The sequence below is a fragment of the Cyprinus carpio genome, chromosome A5, assembly GCF_018340385.1.
Source record: "Cyprinus carpio isolate SPL01 chromosome A5, ASM1834038v1, whole genome shotgun sequence".
Lineage (NCBI taxonomy): Eukaryota > Metazoa > Chordata > Actinopteri > Cypriniformes > Cyprinidae > Cyprinus > Cyprinus carpio.
Window position 1 is genome coordinate 2,730,251 of NC_056576.1, and position 20,783 is coordinate 2,751,033.

A 20,783-nucleotide genomic window follows, 5' to 3' on the forward strand; every position below is an offset into this window, starting at 1 on the left:
GTAAATATAAATACATATATAAAAAAATTATTTAATGGTTTTATATATATATATATATATATATTATATATCTATATATATATATATTATATCTATATTATATATATATATATATATAAATAAATTAAATATCTAAATCCTCCAAATCCTAAAAAAAAAGTTTTTTTAAAAGCAACATTTTCAGCATATATATATATATATATATATATATATATATATAGTATATATATATATATACACACACACACAAACACGTTAATATGTATGTTTATAATCCATATAATTATGCATATAATTTTTTTAAAATAAAATTACATTTATAAAAATAATCAATGTTTTATTATAATTTATTTTATTATATTTATTACATTTATTATTTTATATAAGTAAATTACATTGTAATAATGAATTATAATGAATTATATAATTAAATATATAAAATAATAAATGTAAATATATTTAATACCTCTTCTCTTTATATTTTTATATATGATGCCAAAAAGACCTATTTTAGACTTTAAGGATTGAATAATTGAATGTTTGAATGACACACTCTTGTTGGACTTTTGGGCTGAAATCTGAGCTGGAGGTGTTGATGTTTCGCTCCGGCGGCGTATCCCATCATTCCTCATGACGAACACAGCTACTGTACAAACAGGGCTAGAGGCGTGAGTGTGTGTCACGATCCCGTCTGAACACACACGGTCTACGGCGGGTGCTTTCACTCGGGTCCTCTGAGGCGCATACAGCTCTCTGTGTCTCAGCGTCGTCTTCCTCCTCGTCCTCGTCTCTTAGCAGGAGTCCGGCCCCGATCGACTTCCCCTCGTCCTCCGGCTACTCTGGCCACGGCTTCTTCCTGTGCGAGCGTCTCGACTTCCTGTCTGCTGCAGGACTGTAGGGTCTGCGGGGTGGTTTTTGGGATGAGAGCGGTTTGATCTGGACTCATGTTGGTCTTGCTGGTTCTTTTTTCTGAGGTTGAGCTGGACTCTTCCTGTTTCTTTAAGGCTTTATAACGCTGCACAAACACAAGATCAATTTAACACGACTGCTCACAATTCTGATGCATTTCTAAAACTTATTTACTAATATACAAGCTATTGAAAATAAAAAAAATAGTAAAAAATAAATATGTAATATCTTAAAAAAAGAAAATATAAACTATATATATACGAATGAAAAAAAAAAAATTTAACTAATTTAAACTAAAAATTTTAACTAAAATTAAAAAATTAACACAAAAATAAAAACGATTTACACAAAAATAAAACTGAATATGAATGTAAATACAAAAGACTTAAATGTTAAACAAAAATTAGAAGCTAATTGAATATAAATAAAAAAATTGGTAAAAATAAATGTAATATCTAATATATATATATATCTATATATATTCATATACTATATATAGATATACATAAATAAAAAAACTAACTAAAATTAAAAAATTAAAACACAAAAATAAAAACTAATTCAAAACATTAATAAATACTATAATAGTATAGAAATAATTCTAAAATAACACTGATTCCAGAAAAAACTGGATTATACTGAAACGTGACGATTTACAGAAAAATAAAACTGAATATGAATGTAACAAATTTAAAAAAAATTATAAAAAAAAAAAAAAAACAAAAAAAAAAGACTTTTAAAAAAAATACTAGAAAAAAACAGAAGCTAACTGAAATTAAAAAAAAAAAATTAATACTAAAACTAAAATAAAAATAAATCAAAAATATAAAAAAAAATCCAAAAAAAGTCAAAAACATAAAATTACTAGAATGTAAACTAAAATTAAAAAATGAAAATAAAAACTAATTCAAAACATTAATATCTACTATAACCGTATATAAATAATGCTAAAATAACACTGATTGGATTAAACTGAAACAGGACGATTTACACAAAATATTAATAAATCCAAATAAGCAAATGTACGCAACTGAACTGAAAACAAATGTTTTAAACTGCAGTATTTTAATAAATGCATTATATATTAATATATATAAATAAACACATATAGATTTAGCTTTAAAAAATGTGACCGAAAGCTACACTGTTTTTTGTGCGTAGAGATGTGCATCAGCACAGATCTGGCAGCTTCAGCGTACCTTGAGATTCTGGAAGTTGTGTGAGCGTCGTGCAGTGTGTGTGTCGAGCCGAAGACTCGAAGTGATAGAACTGATCACAGAGACGACAGATGAAGCCTGCAACGGGCACCACGAAGCTCGAGCCTGCCACACACACACAGCGTTATATTCATATTCACTCTGAGCAAACACCTGTAGTCACTGAATACAAGAAATATTCCTAGTTTTTATAATGGATGATGTTGAGATATAGAGTTGAAGACGAGGCGTCCCGTTAAATGAAGTGTGCAAACTCCGTTTTATTTACATAAGAGCATATTAAAATGCAATTAATGCGTCCACTTTAATATGGAAATAACTATAAATAAATAAAACATGGGTGAAACTGTTCCATGGTCATTCAGCGTAACAGATGCATTTGTGCATGAATGAAACAACATACTTATTCTTATTTAAATTACAGGGCTCCTACACACTTTCCATCTCAAAATTTCATACTTTTCCAGACTCAAATCTTAAACCTCAGGCCGTATTTAACATACATGGCTCAGAGAGCATTATTTTCAGGTATTAAAATACACTCATCTGTAAATATTTTGATTTTCTAAGGGGTTTATTTATTGTTTTCTTGAAGTGACAACATACAGATCCTCTAAAAACAAAAACAGACTTTTGCACACATACAAGAACTTTTTTTGTGCCTTCGAGAAACTATCGACATGCGCACAGGAATGAACGTGCGTTTATAAAGTTTTAAATATGGATATTTTTTCTTATACAAATGCATTGATTCTCTACAGGAGGCCTTTTTTATGATGGATGGATGCACTTTATTGAACTCCTTTTGGACTATTGAAGAATAACACCCATTCACTGCCATTATAAAGGTCGGAAGAGCCAGGATATTTTTTTATATAACTCTGATTGGATTCGTCTGAGAGAAGAAAGACATACACACCCAGGATGCCTTGAGGGTGAGTAAATCATGGGGTAATTTTCATTTTTGGGTGAACTATCTTTTTAAACTTTTATTGTTTTGATGCTTGAATAATAATACTAATAGAGGAAGACCGGTCTGTCGCTGATGATTACCCACCATACACAGTGTCTGAATCAAACTCCTCGTCTTCACTCAGATCCTCCAGAGTGACCTCCATCTGTGCAGCCACACCCTCCTACAGGAGAGAGAGAGAGAGAGAGAGAGAGAGAGAGAGAGAGACACAGAGAGAGAGAGAGAGACCCACAGAAGAAGAGGAGAGAGAGAAAGAGAGAGAGTCAGAGACGACAGAGACTTCAGACAGAGATAGAGAGCGAGAGAAGAGTACAGGAGAGAAACAGAGAGAGAGAGAGAGAGAGAGAGAACCCATAGAGATGATAGAGTAGAGATAGAGATATGAGAGAGATAAACAGAGAGAAGAGAGAGAGAAGAAGAGACAGAGGATAAACAGGAGAGAGAGAGAGAGAGAGATAGATAGGATAGATGGTAGAGAAACAGTAGAGAGAGAGGGAGAGAGAGAGAGAGAAGAGTACAGAGAGTGAGAGAGGAGAGAGAGAGAGAGAGAGAGAGAGACAGAAGAGAGACATAGATAGAGAGTAGAGATAGAGCATACAAGAGAGAGAGAGAGAGAGAGAGAGCGACAGAGAGAGAGAGAGAGAGACACACAGAGAGAGAGAATTTGAAATTGACTTTTAACAGAGCACCAACAATAAGTTACAATTCATTGTAACACCAAATTTCCTCAAAAGCAGCAAGATCATCCATATGTTTATAGTATCTAAAATCTATCAGTATTCTTGCTTGTACCATGTTTAAAAACAATGTAAACCACATTGGTTCCAAATTTGTTCCATCTTTTTCTTTCTACTTACATAGATGGCCAGTTTGCCTGGCCTAAAATAAAATTCAGCAATTGACAAATAAACCTTTTCTTCCTTACATATTTACAACCAAAAACAAATAGCACCATAGAAAAAGATTCATTATAATTCTTAAAATACTGCCTAACACACAAAAATAAAGATTCCAATCTAGCACAATTCACAAATGTATGAAAGATAGTCTCTCTCTCCGTGCAAAAAGGACAACCCGCATCAATCTCAGGATTTATAATTGAAGTAAAAGCATTGACAGCGACAGCACCGTGAAGAATTCTCCACTGCAAATCACCTGTTTTTTTGGTCAACGGTGGTTTATATAATGCTCTCCACTCAGGCTTCTTATCCATACTCAACTTAAAAAAAGCACGCCATGGAGTATCAGTTCTCTCATTTAACATTTTTTTTGTTAAAATTAATTACACAACATTTATACAGAACTTTCCCAGTGCATGAAAAGAAAATCTACACACATGGAGTCAACAACTTCAAAAAAGACACCAGAAACCCCTTCTAAATTCAAAGAAAAAAAACAAACAAAGGAAAAGAGTCTTTAGGATTTGGGTTGCAGAGGCCATCACCATACTCAGTCAGCAGAGTCCTTTCTGTAGCATTAAGAGTTGTTGACCATTTCTCTAAAAGCTGTGCAATCAGACGCGTTGATCTAAATCCCAAACGTTGAGCCGTTCCCTCCTCATTCTTAAAATCAGGTCCAGCTATTTCAAATAGCTGTCCCAATTTGGTGACTTTACTATTAATGAGTGTCTTACTAAGTCCTGGGAAACGTCCACTGACAGACAAATCCAGACGTGCTCCACACATTAGAGGTTCTTCCAGTAGCCAATGAAGAGATAGTGGACTTTCTGCTTTTTTTAAAAAAGAAAAGACTCCAAACTTTAAAAATATTTCTATAAAACACTGGCAGGCTAGAAGTATTCAGTTTCAATGGATCCATTAGAAAAAGAGTTCTATCCAGTCCTAAACCCTCAAGGTTTTGTAAAAAATTACGTATGTAACAGCACACCATTTAAAATCAAACTGAAACCAACTAGTAGTTTCTCTGTACAAACTGCAAACGAAAGCTTGCTATCCTACTTTGAAGGTGTATTAACCCCATGTCCACCCTCTTCTTTTGGCAAGAATAGCACATTCTGTGGGACCCAATGCAATTTATCCCAGAAAAAATCTATCAAAATAGCCTGGATTTTGGTTAACAGGTTGTGAGGGAGGGTCAACACAGGCAAAACCTGTGCCACAATGAGATGCAACCAAATTATTAATAATTAAAATACGACCTCTGTACGACATCCTCGGCACTAAACATTTCCATTTATTTAGACGACCTTTCACTTTTTCAATGACTCCTTCCCAATTTTTCTGTACTGTAGACTCATCACCAAAAACACTCCCAAGTATTTAAAACCAAATTTTCCCCAACTTAACCCTTCAGGAAGTTCTGGCTTCCCATCTGCCCACTTACCTATCAATAAAGACTCACCTTTTACCCCAGTTTATTCTTGCAGAAGATAAACCTTTAAATGTTCTAAGTAATCTTAACAGGACCTGAATATCACTTTGCCTGGTAATCATAACTATTACATCATCAGCATATGCTGACAATATAAGATTTTTCTTACAGTTTGGCAAACATATACCATGGAGTTTGGCTCTTATTTGCTGTAAGAGTGGTTCTATTGCCAAAGAATAAAGCATACCAGACAACGAACACCCCTGTCTAATACCTCTATGAACACCAAAAGGAGCACATAAACCACCGTTCACCTTAAGAATACTCTGAACGTCACTATAAAGAACTTTAATAGAATTTATAAAATTCTGACTAAACCCAAAAGCCTCTAAAACCCTCCACAAGTAGCAATGCTCAACACGATCAAAAGCTTTCTCTTGGTCTAAAGAGATTAACCCACAGTCTAAATTTAACAACTTGGAGACTTCCAAAACATCACGAACCAATGAAATATTATCAAATACTGATCTACGGGGAACACAGTAAGTCTGGTCAGGATGGATGACACTATCCATCACTCCTGCTAGCCTGTTGGCCAAAGTTTTAGAGAGCAGTTTATAATCACTACAGAGTAATGATACTGGCCGCCAACACTTAATCTCTGTAAGGTCGCCCTTCTTAGGCAGGAGGGTTAGTACTGCTCTACGGCAGCTCACAGGTAGCTGACCTTCAGCCAGGCTTTCATTCAACACCTCCAAAAGGTACTCTTTCAGATCTGACCAGAAAGATTTATAAAAAATCAACTGGCAAACCATCAATTCCCGGTGCTTTTCCAGACTCCATTTTTTGGAGAGCCTTATACAGCTCTCCTGTGCTCAAGGCACCCGAGATTTCAGTGTTGGCTTCCTCTGATACCTGAGGTAAGTCATCAAAAAACTCACTTTCACCCCTGTATCTGGCTCCAAGTTCATTCCTATACAAGTTCTCATAAAAAGTAACTGCTCTCTTGCGAATGTCAGCAGGGTCAGTTAATAAACCCCCAGATTCAGAGCGCAAGGCATGGATGGCCCTGCTCTGCCCATTCTTCTTCTCCAAGTTGAAAAAGAACTTTGATGGAGCATCCATCTGGTCCAAACTCTGGAACCGAGACCTGACCAGGGCCCCCTGTGTTTTGCCACCCAGCAAATCAGCCAACTGTGTCTTTTTATTTTAAAAGAGAGTACAAATAACTTCGGGCACCAGTTGTCTCAGCCATTTCTTGAAGTTTTTAAAATGTCAGCCTCCAAGGTGTTCATACTCAAAGTTATCTCTCTAGTGACGTTTTGAGTATATTGTAAACAAAATTGTTTTATTTGGACTTTTCCAAAATCCCACCACTGCCGTAAAGATTTAAAAGAACTCTTTGTAGTTCTGAAATCATCCCAGAACAATTTAAGACGTGCTCTTAAAATATTTGTCACTTAACAAATTGGTGTTCAGCTGCCAGTATGCACTCCTTGGTTTAATAGAATTTAGAAACACAGAACACTGCACCATACTGTGATCAGAGAAACTGAGTGGTGTAATTAAACATCTTCTTACAATATTACAATGATGCTTAAAAACATAAAATCGATCAAGTCTAGCCAGAGAAATCACACTGTCACGAATATGAGTCCAAGTATATTGTCTTTGTTTCTCGTGAAATTGTCTCCAGATGTCACACAAATCGTGTGTCTTAACAAGCTGGGTTAATAAATTTCGAGAGGGTAAATGTGGTTCAACGTGATTCCTGTCCAAATTTGACAACGTACAATTAAAATCACCACCCAAGAACAAATGTTCCTCCCCCACAGCATTTTTGTAAAACCGAGCACAATGTATTCAGAAAAAACAATTCTTTCTACTGCTGAGGTTGGAATATACACACAAATAAAAACTAAAACAAAACTGTTCAAAAAGTAGCTCTTACTTTTAAAAGCCTACCTTTAACTATTTCCTCAACCTGATAAGAATGTGGACTGAAAGTTTTAGCAAAAAGAATGGCCACCCCTCCACTAAGTGAGGTTTTGTGGCTCAAAACTGAGACCCCCCCCTCTCCCCTGCCCAATCAGCGGCATTCTTTAGGTCGCTGTGTGTGTTTCTTGCAGCATAACAACATCAATTCTCCTCTGTTTAACTACCTCAAATATTTCTGCTCTTTTTTTCATTTCTCTTGCACCATTTACATTCAGCGTTGCAATATTTACTTCACTCATCTTTAGAAAAGAAGATAAAGATGAAAACAAGAAACATAGCAGCACTCCACCCACACCAACATCAATAACGAAGCTGTTAGGCTTTCTCAGACTCTTCATTGGCATCATCAGAAGTGAATTTTCTCACTATCTTCTTTAAACGATACACCTCTTTGTTGGTAAACAACCCCTCCGACATAAAAGACTTAGTTTTACCAACAAACTGCTTAATGTCAGGAAAATACTCATCAACACGCACACCCTCTCTTATTTTTGGTGGCTCTGAGAAAAAGCTTAATGTCATCCACTTCATAACTTTGGCTAGAAAAAATCACTCTGAGATAAACTGACACTGGAATCGGAAGACTCACTGCCACTTTCTATTCCGTCTTCACCATAAACCTCCTCTACATCTACTTTCTTAGCCTTAACGGCTTGACACTCAACAGATTTTTTTCTTTTAGATGGAACTTTGAATTCACTTTGGCCCGTCTCCATTTCAATGACATCACCAACCAAAACGGGCTGACAAACGTTGACCGCGCTATCGCTTTGTCTCTTGTCCGTCTTAAAAGCAGACTTACGAGACTGAACATTCAAGCTTTCAGCACTCGCAGTGGCCGATGCATTTACATCAACCGCATCTTTGGGATCAGTTTCCTGAATCACATTCGCTGCGCCCTCACTCTCAGACGAATCCACAATAGTTTTCTCCTCCACTGCACCTGTTTCTGCCACAGGCGGCCCAGCCTCAACAGGCTCGCCTGCTGTAACACATTCGCTGAATTGTTTACTTTATTTTTAACAGGGCAAGCGCCGGACCAAGTGACTCGTCTCCCCGCAATTAAAAAATTTCATTTTGTCCGTTGTAACATAGATAACATAGTCAAAATCATCGGCTTTAAGATGCAGTGATAGATCGAGCTCCTCGTCATCTTTTAAAATCATGTAAACGAAAAGCGTCTAAACGACACCACATGTTTCAAGAGAGGCGAACCGCAACCATTTGGTATCATCTTAATAGGTGACACCAATTTGCCATATCGAGACATAATTCTCACTAATGTTTCATCACTTATGAAAGGGGGGAAACATTTGACAGCAGCACTTTTTGGACGGTATGGAAAGTGGAAGGACTGGAGTAAAAAGATTGTCAACACCAATTCCAGTCTCAACCAACTCATTTTTGCCTTTTCTACAGAGTTAAGAAAAATAACTATAGCACTATTCATTTAGAAGCTGACAATGATGTTCTCATGTCCTATAACTTCTCCTACAGCTAGACAACAGTCTTCCACGCTCACCGCGGACGCCCACTTTAACACCGTGGGCGCCGCGTGAGTTTACTCAAAAAACTGCGACCGTGGGGCCCGTCATACTGGCCGCTAAAAGAACACGGCAGCACGCGGCCCAACAACAAGAAAATAAATCACCAACAATTAAATAACAGTAGCCCAAAGCAAGGAAAAAAAAAAAAAAAAAGGGAGATTCACTCACAGTCTCCAATTCACACCCGCACCACTCTGCCACGCGCACGCAGAGAGAGGGAGAGATAACCAACAGTCACAGAGATGGAGAGAGAGAGAAACGTGAGAGATAGGAGATACGGAAGTGAGAGAGAGAGAGTAGAGATAGACAGGAGAGAGCGAGGGAGAAAGAGACAGATAGACCCACAGAGAGAGAGGAGAGAGAGAGTATGATAGAGAGGTGAGGCTACAAGAGGAGAGGAGAGCACGAGAGAGAGAGGAGAGGGGAGAGAGAGATAGCCACAATCAGAGAAAAAGCCAGAAGAGAGAGAGAAAGATAGAGGAGAGGGAGAGAGAGGGACTTTGTTTTTTACTTTAGAATACCTTAAATCATAATCAGTATTTACTTTAGATTTTAAACGAGACTTTAATCACCACTACAGGAGAGAGAGAGAGAGAGAGAGAGAGACAGACTGAGAGAGAGAGGAGAGAGAGAGAGAGAGAGAATCAGAGAGAGAGAGAGAGAGAGAGGTCATCTCGTCTCAGCACCGCACATGCAGACAGCAGCGAGACGCGCTCACCTTCCCGTTCTCCTCTTCCTCTCTCTCGTCATCGCAATCATTTTAATCTCCGTCCTCTTCACCCAGAAACATGTCGGCGTTGAGCTGATCTGCGCAGGCTTTGCCCGACTCCTTCCACAGCTGCTTACACACAAACACAAGTTATCATTTATTAAATATTATTTTCAGTTTTCACTTTAATTTTAGTTAATGTTTTAGTGATCTCGTTGTGTGTTTTTGTCTTTTTTATTAGTTTTTAAAATATTTCTCTCTTATTATTATTACTAATGTTTCTTTTAAATATATCTATATGATTTTTACTTATTAGTTTTAAATGACTGCGTTTTAGATATTTTAGTACTTCAAATTAAACTAAATGAAAATGAGAAATTATGCAATTTTAGCATTTAATTAAATTATAAATTAATTAATTATAAATTAGCATTTATTTTATTTTATTTTATCTAACTATTGTTTTAATATGGTTTAGTTAACTATAATAACCCTGCTACATAAAACAACTGTGTCACATTTACACAGAAGATGTTAGTAAGAGATTGCGTAATGCTTGTAGCAATTTTTTAAAAAAAATATATAAAACATTTATTCTACACCTGGGTTATTACAGTTAACTAAAGCTAAAAAAAAGTTAAATTAAAATTAATAAAAAATAAACAAAAATATTATTATTAAAATATTTCCATCTAAACACCACTAAAACAAATTCTAATTAAAATTAAGTTAAAATAAAAATAAAAAAACAAATAAAAATGAATAAAAACTATACAAACATAAAAAAGAAGGACTACTAAAAAGGACTAAAATCACATCAAGACTTCTAAAACGTTAAAATTAAAACGGAAGTGGAATTGGTGTAGGATTTACACTGAAACAATTTTCACTCCGAAATTTCTCATAAATTTCACAAATACTGACAAAGACATGGCAAGTAACGCAATTAATTAAATGTGAATTTTTAAATGTAATACTGAAATAGCATTTTCTGGTAAAACACTCTAATATGACTTCGACTCATTTTTTACAGTGTAGTGTGCTGTCTGTCTAACAGACTGTGATTGTAAGCGCGTTTCTGCAAACACAATTTTTACAAACTAAAGGACGAGTTAAAATTTGATTCTGTGGAACTTGCATGTCACAGACGGCGTACACGGATATTCCACTATTCAATGCATTTCAGCGTACCGCATGACTGAACATCACCTGCTGGACTCGCTGCTGGTGCTCCGGCGACTGCATGTGCTCCACAAACTCTCTGGACGTCCTGAAGTGCAGCTTACACACGGTGCAGCTGGAGCTGGACGAGCGGATACAGCGCTGCACAGACACACATCTCCATCAGCTTCGGGTTAAACCAGGAGCTTTCATGCATTCAGACGAGTCATGAGCTGTCACCTTGTGCTCCTTGGTCCTGCGGTGCTCCGTGACGTTGGTGGTGAAGTGCGTCTGGCAGGTGGAGCACCATCTCTGCAGACCCGGCCTCTTCTCACTGTTCAGAAGGTGAAGCATAAACACATGTGAGTCGTGTGCATTTCAGGAAAGATTGAAGGAAAGATGTGTTGTTTATTTTCTGGAATATTAACTAGTAATGCACCAAATTTTTGCCAACCGGAAAAATCCATTCTCAGTGAATGGGTGCCGTCAGAATGAGAGTCCAAACAGCTGTTTAAATTTGTTTCATCTTTTGTCTTCTCCAGATGTTAACTGATGGACTGGAGTGCTGTGGATTATTGTGATGTTTTTATCAGCTGTTTGGACTCTCATTCTGACGGCACCCATTCACTGCAGAGCAAGTGACACAACGCTACATTTCTCCAAACCTGATGAAGAAACAAACTCAGATGGCCTGATTCCCTGAAGCTAGTGAAGCGTAAATGTCTCAGAATCTCTCACCCGTCTCTGCGAGCTCCTTGCAGGGACTCCTGGACTCGCGGCAGCAGCGTGACGAGACACGCGTTGCTCATGTGCTGGATCTCCATCATCTTCTGCTGGTGCGTCAGGCCGTTCATATGGCTCTGGAAACTCTGCACACGCAAGATTTCAACTCTACATTTATGAAGCACTAGTCAGATTAACCAATGAGTGCATTTGCATGTGAACTCTTTATGCTGCTTATACATCAGATCAGTGATGTCAGAGGAACGTACTTGCTGGTTATGGCAAGTGATGTTGCAAATATAGCAGAAGAACTTGTTGGAGGTCTCTGCCGCTGTGTCTTTGACGTCCTCAGCAGTGTCCGTGGTCTCCTTGATCTCCGGGACTGAATCAGAGCCTGCGGCGGCGTCTGGACCCTCGCTGATCTGCTGCTCAGCTGGCGCTTCAGTGCTTTCAACCTGCTGACGAGAAACAATCAAGACACATTTTAACGTTCCCTGAGGAATGAGGAGTGCTTCTTGAGTACACACAGCTCATGGGTGAGCATCTGTGGGGTTATTTCACCGGTGTATCTGATCTCTGGTACAAACCTCGGCGGCTGGACTCGGTTCGTCTGCTTCAGCGGCCAGCGCTCCGTCCACGCCTTCCTCCTGCAGAGTGAGCTCTGAAACACACACCATACGCTCATTTACCTAGAGAAGCACTTCCATCTCAGAAGCACAACATGGTTTCCAGAGACGGGAGGAAATGTACAGAGTTATTATAGTAACAGTTATTTTATGTAGTAATAGTTTTTCTGACTTACCCTGCTGACACATTTCGCTGTCTAGTGGTCATGATTTAAATTCACAATATCTGTAACGCATTCATTTTTTTAATTATATTTCTCATGGATATTTAATAATTTTTAGATTTTTCAGTGTGACTTAAATCTCTTTTTTGGCACATTTGATCTGTACAAGAAAACCTGCTTAATAATTACGCACACCTGAATATAAGGCATTTATCACTTGTGTTTAATCATTTTTGTATTTAAATGATTATACACATATATATAATCGTATATACACGTATATATATGACCAGAATATCAAATTTATAATAATTATGCATGCTCTGTGTGTGTGTATATGACCAGAATATCAAATTTATAATAATTATGCATGCTCTGTGTGTGTGTGTGTGTGTGTGTATATATATATATATATTAATGTTAAAATGTTACATTTCATATTAAAAGTAAATTATTATTATTATATATAAAATATAATATATAAAATATATAAAATATTACAGTTAAAAATAATTTAAAAAGTAAATTATTATTATTATATATAAAATATAATATATAAAATATATAAAATAGTTGCTAGTTGCCAAAGTCACATTTCTCATTTTTATTTAGTTTAACTCGATGTACTAAAATAAAAACTGACTTAAAATTTAATAAAAAGTATATAGACATAAAAATCTACTAAAAATGACAAAAACACAAAAACTACTAAAACTTTAAAATGTAAAATATAAAAATAAAAACATGAAATAAAAAAAAAATCAATAAAAAATAATGCTTAAACAACACTGTCATACCTGCTTAGGACAATTTTACAGGTCAAATAAAATTTTTACTGAAGAATTAAAAAAAAAAAAATTATAATAATAATTTTACATAATCCACATTTAATCTTACAAAATATTTCCATTTTAAATCCTCCACCATTAATCTTCCTCCATTGTGATGGTATTACTGCAAACACATTTTATAATTTTCATTTTTAGGGACAAATGATTTTGTAGTTGCCAGCCGGTCACAGATGTGATAGATGCTAAAAACGGTTCTGGTGAAGGTGAAGCCCTCTGTACCTGCAGGATCTGGGCTCTTATATTCAGGGCTTTGAGCTGATTCTGTCTCCACAGGCTCTTCTGACCTGCACAAACACACAAACCGCATTTAAACACACTCGCAGCATACAGAAGGGATCAATCTGACACAGACAGACGGATGAAAGTCACTGACTCTTGTGTTTTGTGTTTTTTGGCCTCTGGTTCATCGGGCTGCTCTGAAGACTCCTGACATCCAGCAGCGGACGCTTCATCTGCTGTTCACATCAAAACACAAATCACAGACTCGTCACCTCATTTCTGCTCTTTAAAACACTACAGATTTTTCAAAAACCATCATAAAGGATAGATTATAATAGCTTGAAATACTGTATTGCATCTCTTCAATTACTGTTCTGTTAAACAGTGCTGAAATGTTACAACTTATCCACATATATTTTGTGCATTTTGTTTATTCCACTCGATTTGATTATTATGTGGATTGTATGTTTATGCACACATTACACAGCCTTGCATCTTGAGAAAAGATTCTGCGGATTTCCAACAAGTGCCTGATATTATCTAACGCAGAGTTCAAAAATAGCATCGTTTATTTCTCACGTTTGCATTTTCTTCAGTCACTGGACGCAGAACAAATCATCATAGGCGTTGAACAGTGTGGGTTCAATCATACATGTCAGGGGTCGACCGATGTGTGTTTCAGGGCCGATGCAGATTCAGACCGATAACCGATATTTTGAACATATTTACATTATCGGTCAAAAGTTTGGGGTCAGTAAGACTTTTAATGTTTTAAAAGAAGTCTCTTCTGCTCATCAGGGCTGTTTTTATTGGTTCAAAAATACAGAAAAAAACAGTAATCCTGCAAAATGTTAATTCAATATAAAATAAAGGTTTCCATTTTAATATCCTTTAAAATATAATTTATTTCTGTGATGCAATGCTGAATTTCCATCATGATTACTCCAGTATAAAGTGTCACATGATCTTCAGAAATCATTCTAATATGATGATTTATTATTAGAATTATCAACAGTTGTGCTGCCAAATATTAATAAAAAGTAAAAAACAACACCATTTACACAAATCTTTGATGAATAAAAAGTTTAAAAGAACAGCATTTATTCAAAATATAAATCTTTTCTAACAATATAAATCTTTGCTATCACTTCTTAACAATTTAACATCTTTTGCAGAAGAAAAGTTTTATTTTCTTTCAAAAATCAAGAATACAAATTTACTGACCCCAAACTTTTGACCAGTAGTGTATGTCTAGTGTAAAAAATAATAAAGGGCTCTAACAAAAACTTGCTTTAAATGCTTTTAAATTATTTAATCGGAAAAACGGTTTTGAAAATGACCGATAATCATAAAAAAAGCTCAATATCGGCACCGATTATCGGTCGAACGCTCCTGAGAACTAACAAACAATTGTAACCTGCCTCAGATGAAGACGGGAATCATGTCTTTGTGGTGTTTTTCTGATTATAAATCACTGCCTAAAGCAAAAATGCTACAAAATGCATATTTGTTGAGAAAGTGTGATGTGCTCCAGCAAATCCAACACTATTTTTGGAATGAGCATCTCAAAATTACTAAGAAACAAATCCTGGATTTCATTCAGCAGATGTGATGAAAGGCTGTATAATGTACAAAAAGTTATTGTTATTCTTCAGGAAGGAGCGGTTTTGTAAAATTATTAAAAACTTTCGACTTTTGTGACGTTTTCATGATTTCTGCATATATTTGGTTTACGCAGAACTGTTTGACAGAGACACGTGACTCTTCTAAATACCTCTTCTGCTGCTGGCTTCTGATTGGCTGTCGCTGCTGCCCGCAGACTTCTGCTCGTTTTCCCTCTTCCTGTCCGGCTGACGAGCCTGAAACTCCTGTGTGTGTTCAGTTAGCGAGAGAGGCACAGATTTAATAAATAATATACACCACAATAGATTATTTATTTGTTTAAAAGAGATTCATGTACACTGCTGCTTAAAAGCTTGGGATCAGTAAGATTTTTCATGTGTTTGAAAGAAGTCTCTTCTGCTCATCAAGACTGCATTTATTTGATCAAAAATATAGTAAAAATTATGAAATATTATTACAATTTAAAACTGTTAAAACACTGTTAAAGTGTATTTTTATTTCTGTGATGTGCAGCTGTATTTCCAGCATCATTACTCCAGTCTTCAGTGTCACACGATCTTCAGAAATCATTCTAATATGATGATTTATCATCAATATTCAAAACCATTTTGCTGCTTAATATTTTTTTGGAACCTGTGATACTTTTTTCAGGATTCTTTGATGAATAAAGTTAAAAAAGAAAAGGGTTTATTTAAAATAGAAATCTTTTTCTCACAATGTAAGTCTCTTTTTTATCACTTTTTATCAATTTAACACATCCTTGCTGAATAAAAGTATTAATTTCTTACAAAAAATAAATAAAATAAAAATTAAAAATACTGCCTCCAATCTTTTGACCAGTAGTGTATATTGTTACAAAAGATTTCTGTTTTAAATGCTGTTCTTTTTTAATGTTTTATTCATCAAAGAATCCTGAAAAAAGTATCACAAGCTCAAAAATAAATTAAAAAAATGAAGCAGCAGAAAAGTTTCCAGCACTGATAACAAATCATCATATTAGAATGATTTCTGAAGATCATGTGACACTGAAGACTGGAGTAATGATGCTGAAAATACAGCTGCACATCACAGAAATAAATTACAGTTTAACAGATATTCACACAGAAAACAGCTGTTTTACATTCTATTAATATTTCAAAATTTTTATTGTATTTCTGATCAAATAAAATGCAGCTCTGAAGAGACCTCTTTACTACTCTTACTGATCCCATACTTTTGAACATCAGTGTATGTCAGGAAAAAAATTAAAAGTACAATCCATACAGCGGAAGGCAAAAACATATTAATGTGCCGAGGTTAATACACACTCACGTTGGTGAAATAGCGCGCGTGTGGCGTGAAGTGTCGCTGGAATCCCATGTGAGGGGTTTTGATGGCGACTCCCATCGGAACGGGTCCCAGAAGAGACGCTCTGGAGCCCGCAGTGAAGAACTGAGGAAACTGCTGACCCCCCATCGCAAAGCCACGCATGCCGCCCGCTAGACCAGCAGCACACAGGCCACGTGACACCACCACGAGAGGACAACACAACACGGGAGTAAACACATCAAACTCATCTCTACAGCACTTCTCTGACCAATCATAAATATGCTTTATATTTAGGAAAAAACTACTGTATTAGAGTCAAGAGAATCACCACAAAGAATGATGAGGATTATAAATAAACCCATGAATGACTTGCAGAAATATTACAGATTAAAAATAACTTCACTGGCTAAATCTGGAACATTTTACATTGATTTGAACATTAGTGATGTGGAATTGTCTTAAAAATTAACCAATTAAATTAAAACCTATAAGGAACATTTTACATTGATTTTATGCATTATTAATGTGGAACTGTTTCTAAATAAATAAATAAATGATCCTAAAATAAGCTTCAAAATACCTTTTCCCTTTGGATTTTGAGGTGAAACCAATAATATTTACTCGATAACATAACACTAAATATTTAGTTCATTTCTGTATTTAATATTAAGTTATCAAGAGAGTGCTACTTGACAAGAAAAGAAAACTTGTTTTTATCAATATCAGAGTTATTACAGTTAACTAAAACTAAAAGCATTGAAAACATTACTTAGTATAAAATAAAATAAAACATCAATATAACAAATTAAAAATCTCAAAATTACTCAAACCAGAATAACCATAAATAACTAAAAAAAAAAACAAAAAAACCAAAAAAAACTAACAAAAACACCTAACAAAGTAGCTAAAACTGTAACTAAAATTAAAAACACATTCTCCGCTCTGGTGTCTTAATACGGTGTGTGCTGCATCAGGAGTGTGTTTACCCTGCATCTGCTGCATGAGCAGCGCCCCCTGCAGCATGGGGTTGGGAGCGATGATGGTCTGCGTGGCTGAGCACAGGTTGACCATACGAGCAGAAGCAGGAGCAGGAGCCGCCAGAGACCTGAACAACACAAACACACGGCCTATGAACGCTAATGCAACACACACACATATATATATATATATACACACACTATATATATATATATACACACACACTACCCGTCCAAAGTTGGGATTAGTAATACTTGTAATGTTTTAAAATAAGTCTCTTCTGCTCATCAAGGCTGCATTTATTTGATCAGAAATGCAGATTTTTTTTTTTATTATTAGAATTATCAATACTGAAAATTCAGCTTTGATCACAGAAATAAATTAGATTTTAACAGATCTCCACACAGACAACAGTTATTTTAAATGGTAATAATATTTCTGATCAAATAAATGCAGCTTTGTTGAGCAGAAGAGACTTCTTTTAAAACATTATAAGTCTTACTGATATATATATAATGTTACATTATAAACATCAATCAACATTTTCATATTTATACATGACTATCTAAATATAATAATTTAAAATATTTAAATATATTCTATGTGAGAGAGAGTGTGTGTGTGTGTGTGTGTGTGTGTGAGAGAGAAGTGAGGTGTGTGTCTGTGTGAGTGTGTGTGTGTGTGTGTGTGTGCGTGTGTGTGAGTGTGAGTGGTGTGTCTGTGTGTGTGTGTGAGAGTGTGTGTGAGTGTGGTGTTGTTTTTCAGTTATGTGTGTGTGAGTGTTTCAAGCATCACTCTGCAGTGGTGTGCTGGTTTAAGAGCATATGTTGGTTTGCAGTTATTCATTCTTGTATTAGTCCACAGCTAGTTCTCCTGCTCTGTTCATTACACGTTAGATAACTGACTCTCTTCCTGAAGAGTACCGTGTGTGTGTGATGTGATGGGCGGGGGGAGGTGGAGGAGGGGGAGGAGGCGGCGGAGGAGGAGGCGTCTGCTGCTGAAACAGCTGCTGCAGCTGCCGGAGGTGCTGATGAAACTGATGCTGCTGCTGCTGCTGGTGAGGGTTAAACATCCTGACGTCTGACTTCAGCCTGAGAGAAAACACAGAGAGAACACACTCTGTAACCCTTACAGGGCACTACTTTATACCATTTATTTTCTATTTTAACAAATTACTAATACATGACACATGATGTGAACATCTATAACGGAAGCCCATTTCCAAAACAGAATAAAAACAACAACAACATGTTATTGCACATTTTTATCTCACAACTTTGTATTTATATCTCTCAATTCTGACCTTTATTTATTTATTTTTGCAGAATTGCAAGATATACACTCACTCAGAATTACTTTATCCCCCCACAACAAGTCTGTTTCATCTGAATTCTGGTTTTTGCACACAAAAAAACAAAAAGGTATTTGTGATTATTCTGAGCTTTTTTCTTTCTTCTGCTTTTTTTTTTTTTTTTTTTTTTACAAAAATTGTGAGATAAAAGCTTAATCTATGTAGCCTAACCTTAATAAAATAATTTAAAAAATTACAATATAATTTTATATGTACTCATTAAATGTACCTTCTTCTTTAATTACTCTCCGTGGCAGAGAACTGGGCTTCCCAAACATATCGCATTGCTTTCCCGTTTATTACAAAAACAGTGCAAATTCTGTCTTCAAATATTACTGAAACCGGCCTCTACATTTATTTCAGCTTTATTCTCAGATAAAAACGAGTTTATGCCAATAATAACTAGGATTTATTTACATAGCAACAAAACAAACAGTCAGTTCTGATCTGAAAACTGGAAAAACTAAACGTTTTGTCCATTAAACCACGATTAACATTGAAAAAACAAAACATACAAGAGTGAAGCTCATAAAAGCAGAATATAAAGCAGTATACAGTATAATATAGCAGTCAGTTCTGATCAAAACAATACTAAAACTCAGCCGCTAACAGCTAAACTAGACTAACCTTCAGCTACAAACAATCCAAACCCCCTAAACAACAGCCCGTGTCTCAAACCCTCGTCTCCTACATACACAGCAGCAAATTGAAATAGCACCTCATAGAAGTCAAACCCGTCAGTTTCCCCTCGAGATGTTGTCTAGATAGGCGCCTTTATCTGTGTGCTAGCCTCAAATATCAAACGGATTCTATCTGTGCGCTAGGCGCTATATTAGCTAGCTGTCGTAAACACGACAACACGATCCGCAAACCGCTCTCTACAGCGACCCCATCCTGACCGGCAGTCTCTTTAAGTCTGCGAGTAAAAGATACTCACGAACTCTGGCCGACGGGAGGATGCGTTTTAACAGCGGAGATAAAGAGCGACTGCCTTTACTGAAATCTTCCTCTTGCCGCCTTTACGGCGCGCTAGCCTCACTCTCGCCGGTGTTGTGATGAGCGGCGGCGCCAGCGACACACAGCGCCCCCTGTAGGACTGGAGGAGCGACTGCACACCCTCTATACTGTGTGCTATGTAGGGAAACTTTTCAGTCCCTTAAAATATTTTTTTTTTTTATCCTTCAGCATCTGATTTCTTTCTGACACAACAATTCTATCGTTTAAGGACAGACTATATACATTATATGTTGGTTTAGACAAGTATAAAATATATAAATATTGTTATAAAAAAATAATCCATTTAAATAATTATCAATCCATAAATCCATTCAAACCAGTATTGGTAGAATTTATGAGTTGATTTTTTAATTATTGCATGCATTGGATTTTATATGTTTATGCTTAATATAGATGTTCTTATGTATGGTTATATATCATATGATATATAAATATTATATATATAATATAATATCTATATCTATATTATATTATATACTAGATATATAATTAATATATATTAAGTTTATAACATACAAGTTATTTGCCTGTTTTCACCAAAGGAAAACTATGCTGCTATTATTTTTTCAGAAAATACGTTTTTATTATTATTATTAGTATTATTATTAATTGATTACAAATACTTTTCCTTTTTTTTTCATTTATTTATTTTTGTGGTTCTGCAATGTACTGGGGAATTAATATTAAAAACATAAACACATATTTTTTACTAAACAATTTAATTAAAAAAAAAACAAATAAAAAAAAAAAAAATAATTAAATAAAAAAAAAAATTAAATGCAGACATACATAAGCTTGATCTATTTGTGGCCTTATATTTTTTTTCGTAACCAAACAACAAGCTTGTACATCCTATCTACGCACGTGAAATTACATGAAACACACTGAAATTGTTTTCAAAATACTTTTTCCTTTTTAATTTAATGTTTATTCAATTTGGTTTTGTGTGCTGCGATTTATGTACTGGGTTATTTAATATTTAAGGTTGTCCCATGTGTTTAGTAAACAAATAAGCACGATGTTAAATCAACAATAAAAACAATGAAAAATAAATTAAATAAGCATGATGTTAAATATA

At 35.5% G+C, this 20,783-nt stretch overlaps 1 protein-coding gene across 2 annotated transcripts; it reads right to left on the reverse strand.

Moving 5' to 3' along the window:
* Nucleotides 1-975: 975 nt before the first annotated feature.
* LOC109113593 (RNA-binding protein 33-like) lies at nt 976-19,363 on the reverse strand. Of its 2 annotated transcripts, XR_006158297.1 has the most exons (16): nt 19,316-19,363; nt 18,261-18,428; nt 17,346-17,464; nt 16,363-16,529; nt 15,203-15,296; nt 13,583-13,664; nt 13,429-13,493; nt 12,156-12,229; nt 11,838-12,026; nt 11,584-11,714; nt 11,086-11,179; nt 10,876-11,007; nt 9,694-9,813; nt 3,184-3,262; nt 2,109-2,231; nt 976-1,015 (listed from the first exon to the last, which is right to left on the reverse strand). XR_006158297.1 is itself a non-coding variant. In XM_042751500.1 (13 exons), exons 2-13 carry the CDS (start codon nt 18,407-18,409, stop codon nt 9,736-9,738), a joined length of 1,356 nt encoding a protein of 451 aa, XP_042607434.1. In that variant the 5' UTR covers nt 18,410-18,428; nt 19,316-19,336; the 3' UTR covers nt 9,711-9,735. The 2 variants fall into 2 exon arrangements, 1 of the variants encoding a protein (XP_042607434.1); XM_042751500.1 differs by lacking the exons at nt 976-1,015; nt 2,109-2,231; nt 3,184-3,262 and having other exon boundaries at nt 9,711-9,813; nt 10,894-11,007; nt 19,316-19,336.
* Nucleotides 19,364-20,783: the final 1,420 nt, after the last annotated feature.